The sequence below is a fragment of the Pseudophryne corroboree genome, chromosome 6, assembly GCF_028390025.1.
Source record: "Pseudophryne corroboree isolate aPseCor3 chromosome 6, aPseCor3.hap2, whole genome shotgun sequence".
In the NCBI taxonomy this organism is placed as follows: Eukaryota; Metazoa; Chordata; class Amphibia; order Anura; family Myobatrachidae; genus Pseudophryne; species Pseudophryne corroboree.
This window is the reverse complement of record NC_086449.1, coordinates 569,914,593-569,927,118: the sequence shown is the minus strand read 5'-3', so window position 1 is coordinate 569,927,118 and position 12,526 is coordinate 569,914,593. Positions and strand designations below refer to the sequence as shown.

The 12,526-nt window shown below is 44.5% G+C and overlaps 1 protein-coding gene across 9 annotated transcripts in view; it reads left to right on the top strand.

Annotated features, from left to right (window-relative positions):
- Positions 1–12,526, top strand: part of MYBPC1 (myosin binding protein C1) — a 166,863-nt gene that overhangs the window by 70,557 nt on the left and 83,780 nt on the right. For 6 of the 9 annotated variants that reach the window (XM_063927818.1, XM_063927817.1, XM_063927825.1 and 3 more), the window contains exons 4-5: positions 6,352–6,393; positions 8,878–8,919. The exons of 2 other annotated variants lie outside the window; for them this stretch is intronic. In XM_063927818.1, the coding sequence (XP_063783888.1) occupies positions 6,352–6,393; positions 8,878–8,919 (84 nt within the window). The remainder of the gene's footprint in view (positions 1–6,351; positions 6,394–8,877; positions 8,920–12,526) is intronic. One more of the 9 variants, XM_063927820.1, reaches the window with a different exon arrangement.

The following is a 12,526-nucleotide window of genomic DNA, read 5'->3' as shown; positions in this document are numbered from 1 at the left end:
GATCTTCGAGGAGTATCTCCAGAAGGTCAGCGTACCAGGCCCTTCTTGGCCAGTCCGGAGCAATGAATATTGCTTGAACCATTTCCCTTTTTATTCTCTTTAGAATTCTTGGGATCAGAGGAAGTAGAGGAAATACGTACACCATCTGATAGACCCATGGAGTCGTCACCGCCACTGCCTGTGGGTCTCTCGACCTGGAACAATACCGCTTGAGCTTCTTGTTGAGATGAGAGGCTATCATGTCGATCTGTGGCTATCCCCATCAACTTGTCAAGCACCTGAACACTTCCGGGTGAAGGCCCCACTCCCCCGGGTGCAGGTCATGTCTGCTGAGGAAGTCTGCTTCCCAGTTGTCTACTCCCTTAATGAAAACCACTGACAATGCCACAGCGTTTCTTTCTGGCCAGAGGAGAATTCTTGACACCTCTGACATTGCTGCTCTGCTTTTTGTTCCGCCCTGTCGGCTTATGTACGTCACTGCCGTCACATTGTCCGACTGGACCTGAATGGCCCAATCTTGAAGAAGATGTGAAGCATGCAGAAGGGCGTTATATATGGCCCTGAGTTCCAGAATGTTGATTGGAAGGACGACTTCCTGACTTGACCATCTTCCTTAAAACTGCACCCCCTAAGTGACTGCTCCCCAACCTCTGAGGCTTGCGTCTGTGGTTAACAGAATCCGACCCTCGATGAGGGAGAAGTCTGTAGCCACCACAGAAGGGAGATCCTGGCTTTTGGTGACAGACGGATCCTCTGGTGCATATGAAGATGCGATCCGGACCATTTGTCCAACAGATCGAGCTGGAAGGGTCGTGCGTGAAACCTTCCATATTGAAGAGCCTCATAAGAGGCCACCATTTTCCCCAGAAGGCGAATGCACAGATGCACCGACACCCGGGTTGGCTTCCAGACATCCCGAACCAATGACTGGATTTCCAATGTCTTCTCCAACGGAAGGAACACTTTCTGTGATTCCAGGTCCAGTATCATTCCCAGGATGGGAGCCTCCCTGTTGGCTCTAGGTGATACTTTGGAAAGTTCGGAATCCACCCGTGATCCTGGAGGAGTTTGGTTGAGAGACCAATGCTGTCCAGCAACCTTTCCCTGGATGATGTTTTTATCAGTATATCGTATAGGTACGGAATTATGTACACTCCCTGTTTGTGAAGCAGAAACATCATCTCTGCCATCACCTTGGTGCCGTGGAGAGACTAAATGGCAGGGCCTGGAACTGGTAGTGACAGTCCTGCAATGCAAACCGTAGATAAGCCTGATGAGGCGGTCAGATCGGAATGTGAAGATACGCATCCTTGATATCCAGAGACACTAGGAATTCCCCCTCCTTCAGACCTGAGATTAACGCTATCAGAGACTCCATCTTGAATTTGAACACTCGTAAGTACGGGTTCAAAGACTTGAGGTTGAGATTCGTTCTTACCGAACCGTCCGGTTTCGGTACTACAAACAAGTTGGAGTAGTACCCCTTGTTGAGCAGATGAGGTGGAACTGGAACAATGACCTGAGTCTGTACCAGTTTTTGGATGGCATGCTGTAAAGTAATACTTGCCTCCTGTGAAACTGGCAAGCCTGAAGAATCAGTGAGGTGGGAGCTTTTGGAACTCCAGTCTGTAGCCCTGGGAAATAAGATCTATGACCCAGGGACCCTGGCACGAACTTGACCAGATGTGACTGAAGAATTTTAGTCGGGCTCCCACCTGACAGCCTTCCAGGCATTGCGGTCCACCGTCATGCTGAAGTCTTTGAGGAAGCAGAGCCTGAGCTCTGCTCCCTGTTTCTGAGCACCTGCAGTTGCTGGTTTGCGTGGTTTACCTCTTGCGCTGCTGGAGGATGTAGAAGCACCTCTGGATTTGCCCTTGAATCTGGCTGTCCAAAAGGACGGTAACTTAGAAGCTGAATAAGTCTTCTTGGTTGGGGGGGCTGCGGAAGGAAGATACCTAGACTTACCCTCAGTAGCTGTGGAGATCCATTTGTCTAGTTCATCTCCAAACAAGGCCTCTCCTGTGAATGGTAGGCCTTCCACGCCTTTCCTGAAGTCCGCATCAGCAGTCCACTGGTGTAGCCACAAGCCCCTGCGTACCGACACTGCCATAGCGGTGGTGTGTGTATTAAGCAAGCCTATCTCTCATAAAGTTTGCAGAGTCCTGTATATGCTGCAGGAGTAAAACAACATCCCCCCTAGACAAGGAATCTAACCCCTCAATTATACAGACGTGGATGCTCTGCGCACTGAGGAAATGGGAATGGTGATGCTCCGGGGGGAAGCTGCTGGTTCTGGGGGGTGTCCCAACCCACTTAAATACTAGATGCACGAATGTGGATAAATCCACAGGGAACCGCGCTCAGCCCCTAGTGTTAGTCGTATATTTGTTCAGTTGGGGGATTGTGCTATAGGGTGGAAAATATGCACTGATAGTCAGACCTGTGTGTACTAAATGATAATACAAATGAATGTACTTTAAGGTTTTTATTGAAATGCTCAATATGCTGAAAGGGTGTCTTTTTCAAGTCAAAATGTCACTAGGTAGACGACAATAAATCTAACACAGACGACAATTGACGGCACACACAACAAAGGAGGCTTTTTCCATTGTGGGACATGTGTAGGATGCACAGCAACCAAAGCAAAGAGTACTGCACCTACGCGCAGCATAAAATCCGTGAGTAATACACACGAGTTTAAAATCAAGGATAGGCTAACATGCCATAGTAAGGGCATTATATACATCCTCCAGTGCCCATGTGTAAAACATTACGTAGGAAGAACATCTAACCCCTCAATTAGGTTACCTGACCATTTTGCAATGGCTTTTTTTATACTCGCTGAGGTAATCTGGTGCTTAAATTGGAGAGAACCATTTTAAGGCTGTTTTTGCCAGTATGGGTACTGTGTACAGTGTACTGAGATGCAGCTGTGTACAGTGTATGGAGACGCATTCGGCCCCGATTAGAAGCCGTGCGTCTCCGTACCCTCGTGCCGCCATAATGGCCGGTGCCCCGCTAACCGGGACGCCGGCTTAGTACTCACCATTCTTCATTCTTCTGGCTCTGTTAGGGGTGGCGGCGTGCTGCGAGAATGTACGCTCGCCGTGATGGGGCTTGCGAATAGTTCCCTCAGGAGCTCAGTGTCATGTCAGCGGGGAATGGGACCATTAACCCTTCAAGAGGTTGGGCCGTTTTCCCAGAGCCGGCCATAGGCATAGGCAAACTAGGCAATTGCCTAGGGCATTTGATATGCCTAGGGGCATCAGCAGCTTCTGCTGATTAAAATGATGGCCCTCATTCCGAGTTGATCGGTCGCAAGGCGATTTTAGCAGAGTTGCTCACGCTAAGCCTACGCCTACTGGGAGTGTATCTTAGCTTCTTAAAATTGCGACCGATGTATTCGCAATATTGCGATTACAAACTACTTAGCAGTTTCAGAGTAGCTTCAGACTTACTCGGCATCTGCGATCAGTTCAGTGCTTGTCGTTCCTGGTTTGACGTCACAAACACACCCAGCGTTCGCCCAGACACTCCCCCGTTTCCCCGGCCACTCCTGCGTTTTTTCCGGAAACGGTAGCGTTTTTTCCCGCACGCCCATAAAAGGGCCTGTTTCCGCCCAGTAACACCTATTTCCTGTCAATCACATTACGATCGCCGGAGCGATGAAAAAGCCGTGAGTAAAAATACTATCTCCATTGTAAAATTACTTGGCACAGTCGCAGTGCGATTATTGCACATGCGTACTAAGCGGAATTTCACTGCGATGCGATGAAAAATACCGAGCGAACGACTCGGAATGAGGGCCGATATGCGGCATGCCTATATTCTGTGTGTAGCATTTCGTATGCAGATACAGCCGCAGTCACACACAGTATATAGGCATGCTGCATATCATTTTAATCAGCAGAAGCTGCTTGTGCATCCTAGCCACATACCAATGCAAATAAGATGCATTTTCATAAAAAAAGGTATGCCCGATGTTAGCATTGAGGCAAGATTTATGAGGACACATCTGTATCCAAGCAGAGGCAGAGGTCACAGTGTTAGTGGCAGTGTGAGTGCTGTGTGCATGTGAGTGGGTTGGTTGTGCAGTATTGTTCGGAATATGTGTAAGGAGCATTATGTGTGTCATATAAAAATGCATTAATAATGTGCAACATATGTGTTAAGAGGCACTATTTGTGTCATTATGTGTATAAGGGCATTAATAATGTGCGGCATTTGTGTGTAAGGGACATTATGTGTAAAAGGGCATTAATAAAGGTTGTCATAATGTGTAAGGCGCATTATGTTTATAAGGACATTAATAATGTGTCTCATATGTGTAAGGAGCATTACTGTGTGGAATTGTGTATAAATGCATTACTAATGTGTGGCATTATGTGTATAAGGTGCTCTACTATGTGGCGTTGCATATAGAAAGGGCACTACTGTGTCGTCTAATGTGAATAAAGAGCAATAGCGTGTGATGTAATGTGAATAAGGGGCTCTACTGTGAGGAGTAACGTTTATAAGGTAAAGTGATACTACTGTGGGATGTAATATGAATTATGGACACTATCGCATGATCAAATGTGAATAAAGTTGCAGTACTGTGTGGCGTAATTGGAATTGGGGTTACTATTATGTGCCCATGCTCCTTGCCAGCAAAAACACACCCCTTTTTGTGCTGTGTGCCAAATGTGCAATCTGTTCCTATTTAAAATATAGGGGGTACAAACACCAAAATAAGGACTGCTATGGGTGAGGGGTGATGGTGCTGGGAAAGAGGTGCAAGGTCAGAGGCAGTACCAGCGGTGGTGCTAGGGGGCACCAGCCAAAATCCTGCCTAGGGCATCATATTGGTTAGGGCCGGCTCTGCGTTTTCCCCCCTAAGTCCCACGAAGCAGGCAGGCTGGTGCCAACCAGCCCAGCCTGAAAATAACAAACATAGAAAATAATGGCCGGTGCCCCGCTAACCGGGACGCTGGCTTAGTACTCACCATTCTTCATTCTTCTGACTCTGTTAGGGGTGGCGGCGTGCTGCGAGAATGTACGCTCGCCGTGATGGGGCTTGCGAATAGTTCCCTCAGGAGCTCAGTGTCCTGTCAGCGGGGAATAGGACCATTAACCCTTCAAGAGGTTGGGCCGTTTTCCCCCCTAAGTCCCACAAAGCAGGCAGGCTGGTGCCAACCAGCCCAGCCTGAAAATAACAAACATAGAAAATAAATGCAGAAAACTCTTCAGGAGCTTCCATAAGCATGACCGGCTCCTCCGGGCACATTTTCTAAACTAAATCTGGTAGGAGGGCATAGAGGGAGGAGCCAGCCCACACTATCAAATTCTTAAAGTGCACATGGACCCGTCTATACCCCATGGCACTAAATGGACCCCAGTATCTTCTAGGACGAAAGAGAAAATGGATTTACTGGCAGATCAGTGCTTGGGGTTCTACCGGTGGTATCATGTCCTCTTCTCACCCTGGTCCTGGTGTGTGGGGTGGTGCGATCCACTGGTGGGAGGTGCCTAAGTTGAGACCACCTACAGTGGGTGGTTCGAAGGGGGTGCCTAATTCGGGACATTCTTCCTACAGTGGGGCGTAGGAGGGATGTTTTTGTCTGGCAGCCAGTAAGAGCTGTGAGGGGAAGGGTGGAACAGGTTTTACTCTAGCTCTCTATTACGTCTGTGCTAGATGAACAAGAGCAACATTATATAATAGATGGCTACTCTGGACTCTAAAGTAGAACTGTGTATGAACAAGATTGTTAATACACAGTAGGATGCTAAGAAATGGAAAGTGAGCTAGGGTCAAAACAAGATATTGAGGTGAGTTTGCTACTTGATAACTGACTAGTATGGAACATTGTGTATCTAGTTAACCTTATTCATTGATGCATGTAAACTCATGTCTATGTAACACTCATTGCCATTGCAAGAGCAGGGAGCAAGCAGATGAGATAACAGTGAATAGCACTATACATGTTAGTGTGTGAGTTAATCAAAAATGGAGACTGTCCTCTTCACTCCTGCAGCCATGGCAGGGCCAAGAGCGGCAGCACAGTATTCCCCAAGCCCTCTGGCATCTTGCTCAAGACTCTGCATCCTAGCAGCCAGGTGTCCAGTTCACAGGATCCATGGTATCTGGAGAAAGTTGTGGCCAGTAAAACAATGTGGGGCACAAGGGTCATGGCTAGTACAATAGAAGTGCCTGATGAATGTTCCTGACTACGGTAACCTCATTTTTGAAAACTTGCAGACAGTTTTCAGCATAAAAATGTGCACACCCTTTTCAGCATGTAGCGGACTATAACTGATTATACGCCAGTTCAAGCTTTTTTAAAGCCTAGAAATTGATTTGCTTCCCAACAGAGGAAAAGAAACCTGTTGATGATGTGTCTGACATGGTGAAAGGTGAGTGGATCCTTGCCTTTTACTCAGTGTAAGGAACAGTTTGCTCAAGGTGAACTAGGCCTTGCTGGATGCAGTAGTTGGGTAGTCTGCATTTGGCTTATGTCTCCTTTATATGCATGTCAGTAGAAAGTGGAGAAAATGAAATGCATCTTACATTGTTTTCAATGGTTTCCCTTTATCTGTGATTTAATCTGATACAATTGACTTTAGAAAACAGTAACAGTGTATCCTTCAAATAGCATTTGCTATTACAAATAGACAGATTAGTTATGGCACACCATATAGATCTAAACATATTTTCCACAAATGATATATGGGACCCTAAATGACCTTCATCCTGCAGTGAACGTTACAGTTTGCCAAGTGGCATCTCTTCCGTCTTGAGGCTTTGCAAATCAGATGTAGCTCAATTTATTGAAATGTATCGGTCACCAAACACTATGGAGGCAGCCATGTTTTTGTCATAGGAATTCAGTCTCACCAATGCCCAACGTTCCTGGGGCCTAATTCAGACCTGATCGGTGCTGTGCATTTTCGCACAGCAGCTGACCAGGTCTGAACTGCGCATGCGCCACAGTGTGGCAGGCGCATGACAGACAGCCGATGGCCATCTCAGCCCTGCGATCGCCTCTAATTGATTCAGTGTTTGGCCGCCGTTTTTGGGGCATGGTGCGGGCAACGCAGGCATGCCCAGATCATGCGGGGGGGCGGGCCGCGGTGGCTGCGTGACATCACACGCAGCCACTGCGACCCTCACAGCTACTCTTCAAGTACAAAAGCATCGCTGCTGTGCAATGCTTTTGTACTTGTACGTGGTGTCGGGCCTGACATGCGGGGCGGACTAACCCTGTGCTGGGCATCCCCCCGCATGTCTGTGTGACTGATCGTAGATGTGCTAAATTTAGCACATCTACGATCAGGTCTGAATTAGGCCCCTAGTGATCTGATACTGCTTTGTTATGGATATTGGTTACGCAAACACATTGGCTGCCTAAATTGCGTGAAATAAATGTTAAATTGAGTTAGAGAATGCTATCAGCACTATATTTGGGGCTTCATCTATCACCAGGGCCGCCATCAAGGGGGTGCTGGGGGCACATCTGTCCTGGGCCCAGCATCTCTGACAGAGAGAGGAGGGCCCGGGATGCTCATGCCGCCACCTGCCCACCCGCCGCCGTCCGCACCGTTCCGCGGATATCCCGCTGTTCTGCCGCTGTCCTCCGACCCTCCACCAGCTTTGTATTGAAAACTGCCCTCCCAAAATGGCCGCTGCCACAGAGGAGACAGTTATTTAAGATACTAGAGGAGCCCTCTAGTATCTTGAATAACTGTCTCCTCTTAGGTGGTGGCCATTTTGGGAGGGAACTTTTCAATACAGCTGCAGGAGGATGGAGGAGAGCAGCAGAACAGCAGGGATGGAGGCAGGCAGGCAGCGGCATCAGCTTCCCGGGCCCTCCCGACAGCGGCACATGTATGTATGTATGTATGTATGCATGCATGTGTGTGTATATAATACACACACACACATTCATTAACTGGTGCAATTCTAAATACTGTTCATACATTATCTCTGAGGGTTACAGATGTGATGTATGAAAAAAAAGGTGGGCAAATTTGCTAATGTCACTGACATCGCCAAGTAAGAGGGTTAAAGATGTATAATGAGGCTGATTATCTTATTACTTCCCTGCATACTACCTTGCAGACAAAAAAGCATCCCTGCAGGACAACTGCTATCTCAGGAGTCCCAGAGGGAGAGTAGGCAAAGCAGGGTTAATCTGGTGTATCATATGTCAATCATCTGTCTACAGCAGAGGTTCTCAAACTCGGTCCTCGGGGGCACACACAGTGCATGTTTTGCAGGTCTCCTCACAGAATCGCAAGTGAAATAATTAGCTCCACCTGTGGACCTTTTAAAATGTGTCAGTGAGTAATTAATACACCTGTGCACCTGCTGGGTTACCTGCAAAACATGCACTGTGGGTGCCCCCGAGGACCGAGTTTGAGAACCTCTGGTCTACAGCAATATACTCTAGCAATGTAGACGCTGATACATCTTATAGCACTTATTTCATTCTTCCTATGAATTGCAGACCTGGATTTATACTTTCTGACCCCTAGGCCACTTTTTCCCCCCAACACTGTAGGTCATTTTAGTTCCAGATTATTCCATTGATTTATATTAATTACCGCTGAAATTCAGTCTAACTTGAACTAATAGTCAAATGTCTATATATTATAATTTGTCAATTTAAAAAATAAATTCTCTAAAATAAACCAGTAAAAACAATAGTGTGTAGCATGACCAGTATGCTGCCTTTGCAACTCTGTAGCCTCTAGGTTGAAACCTTTTAGCTTTGCCATATATCCAAGCTTGCTGATATGGTAGTATATGATGGTATGAAAAAGCCTGTGACATATTACAAGCTACAGTAAATATGCATTGTTGTGACATGGAAAAATAATAAGACTTCCTATATGCAGAGCAAAACAAACCTAATGAGGATGAGCCTGGAAAGGCAAATGGTGAGTAGAATTTGGCTATGGTGTTGGCTTGGAGGAATAGTGTGTGCCTGAGGTTTCCTGCTCCATTTAGAAGTAGTCTGCACTGTGCATATGTTTCTCTCTGTATGCCTTTCTCAAAGTGTTGAAGAAAACTATGTTCACTGGATTTCTTGTTTTTTTATTGCACAGCTTCCTGAATCCATATGACCTGTAGGGGAGAATTGTAATATATTTATATGTAGTTTATTACATATTGCTGAGTTCTCCCAGGAGAGCAAGTTGTCCTTTCGGATCCCACCCATTTCACATGAATTCCGGTATTGCCCACCGGAGGCAGGGCCCTGGTGACGCAAACTGTCGCCATGTCCACTGCACTTGGCACTTGGACCTCAAGATACCAAAAGTAGGCAGATATTCCCAATTGTCCTGATTGACAGTCTCAAGTCTAATAGATTGTCCCACTATTTTCAGGAGGACTTCCCAGATAGATAGATAGATAGATAGATAGATAGATAGATAGATAGATAGATAGATAGATAGATAGATAGATAGATAGATAGAGTTTACCTGGGTCCCATGTAACCTGTTATCCAATCAGAGCTGTCAAGTCTAGAGACAGACACACAGAGAGTCCTCATCAGTCCTGTCCCAGTGTGTAAGTAGTACAGAAGCAGCTGCTATACTTGCATGTGACAAGATAAATTAAAGATTTCGTTTTCTATGTGTATTTTAAGATTAAGTTGTCTCTATTCCACTACAAGAAAACCCTATAAACTTGTTGTCTCTCAATTAGGAGGAGCTATAAACAGTATCCATGCATTATTAAACTGTTAAATTAAAGCTAATGTACACCATTGGTTTAAATTAATATGCACAATCCCTACCTCCCAACATGACCCATTTCAGGAAGGACAAAATGCTCTCTATCTGGCCTTCCCTCTTAAGTATGACTGCAATCACCTGTGGTGAAATACCTTTCTTATCAATTAAATAGTTCAAAACAGGTGACACTAATCATATATTACGAGGGAAGTCCAGGTAGAGAGTATTTTGTCCCTCTGGAATGGGTCATGTTGGGAGGTATCCACAATCTAATATACACCCCCTTCCCCTAGAGACCCTGCTTTATTAAGTGCCCCAGGAAACACCCCCCCACACCCACCCACCCACCACCACCACCACCACCACCCCACCCCAAGGCTTAATCCGGCCCTGGTAGGTATGTATTCTAAACACAATGTATATATGTTGTATAGTGTAGACCGTAGAGTGACAACTTGCAGTCTGTTTTTATCACAAAGATTTTTACTAGAACAATGAAGCTATGCGACCTGCATGTTGGACATGTTCTTGTAATACTGTAGTATTCTCAGTTGTAGCCCGTTCCTAATAACCAGTGTATCTTAAGTAAACCGAAAGGTGTTTATTTATGACAGAGAGGCACAGCATAACAACATGTTTTAGTGTGTGATGTTAGCATGTTATGCATAGTTGCCAATATTTTAAGATATTTTTATGGACTCAGTAAGGCACTAGCAAGTTTGCACTGTGCCATCTGTTGTATATAAGCCCCAATTAGTGTATGCTAACCCAATGCACTCTGCATGTATAAAATCCATACACTGCATGTCTATTACATTGTTGGCATTTATTAGACATTTTTATTGAGCAATAAGTTTACAAGCTAAGACCTGTTTTCATATAGCAGATTACCATTATGTCAATAAATCATCACTCATTGCCTCTCTCCAATGTGACCAAATAACTTATATCTTGTATTGTAGACTGTGAATCTCCATGAGTCAGCTCAGTTTTCTTTACTCTTCAAAAACATCCTAGTTTTTTCAAATAATATTGATGAGTGTAGATAAAGTATATGATTAGATATATAATATTAGGCCTAATTCAGGGTTGATCGCACAAGCAAAATCTTTCTCTAATGGGCAAAACCATGTGCACTGAAGGTGGGGCAAATGTAACATGTGCAGAGAGTGTTCGATTTGGGTGGCTTATATTGTTTCTGTGCAGGGTAAATACTGGCTGTTTTATTTTTACACTGCAATCTAGATTTCTGTTAGAACACACCACACTCAAATCTAACTCTCTCTGCACGTTATATCTGCCCCACCTGCACTACACATGGTTTTGCCCATTAGAGAAAGATTTTGCTTTTACAAGCAACTCTGAATTAGGCCCATAATTACATTTAAAAAAAAATGAAGGTATCACCACAAATCAGTTCTATAATACTCATCTAATTTGTATTGTCTTCTCTACACTGAAGTAACTCACAATATGTTTCTAAACTCAAGGGAATGGCTCCACCCAGTGGCATAAATGGAGTATGTTAGCTCAATAGAATTGGTTGATTTTGACGTGCTACTCTCTCCCTCATATCCAAGAGCCACAAAGCTCTAATGCCCCCCCCCCTCCACAACTTCTCATACTCTATGTGTGCAAATTATATAAATGTATTCTCCCAGTACTTATAATGGTAATTTATTTATATTAGTAGACACGCAAATGTGATAACAGGACAGAGAGCCAATCCTAGTAGGCCTTTCCACAAATCCAAGGCTGCATAGATGTTTCCACAAGGAATCACAGAACAGTATTTAATGATAAGAAAAGGCAGCCTATGGGATCACAGCACAGTGGTCTGCAGTATACAATATTAAGAGCAGCAAGCTTTTGATAATTATGGTCCCTGTTGGGCCAGCTCATGTATGTAGGCCAGGCAGCAGTTACACCTTTTGCATCTATAGGGGTCTATTCAATGCATGTCGGATCCTCTCTGACGGCAGGATCCGACAGTGCAGTATTCAATTAGCGGGCATTTCCAACAGCTTTTGCCTGTTTTTGATAATGCTGATCTGACTTTTTTTGAAGTCGGATCAGCATTGTCGAAAACGGGCCAAAAAAAATGCGGAATTGGCCGCTAATTCGACAAATTGCCGATCCACGTGTTTTCCGACAAGTCGGAAAAATGGCAGCTCCATTGAATACTGTAGGTTGAATCCTTATTTGACCAAAAAAAGCCGTAAACTGCCATCTTTCCGACTTGACGGCAGTTCCGACTTCTATTGAATACACCCGATAGTAGTTAAAACCTTGACAATGCTTGACTCTATTAGAAAGCACTGGGATTACAATTTTCTATTATGATCTGCTTCATAAATAAATCAGAGAATTAAATGTGATTCCTTAAGATTGTTGTTTATATTTTGTGTTCCATAATGTATTGAGTAATCTAATATTCTCTTCATACCATCTCCTTTCAACAGCAAATCACTTATTCATTATTTGTATCACATAGTAGCTGCTCAAATACAGGGCTGCTGACCTTTATATGTGCAAGTTCTACAACCTTACAAGACAATGGAGATTCCTAGCCCAAACCTAAATTATATGTTTTTATTGTTACGATGTTGTTGTTTTTTTTTTGTTTTTTTGTTTAGAAGATAGATATTTCTTCATTAAAGTACAGGAAAAACTTATAATAAATACTTTTTTTACTTATTATTTTTCTGCTCGATAGTAGTGCAACGGACTCAAGACTTCTGCTAACAAAGAAAGCGTTCTTTTAAGTAATTTCTGTTTTCCGTTTATTTCATTCATTACTGTCATG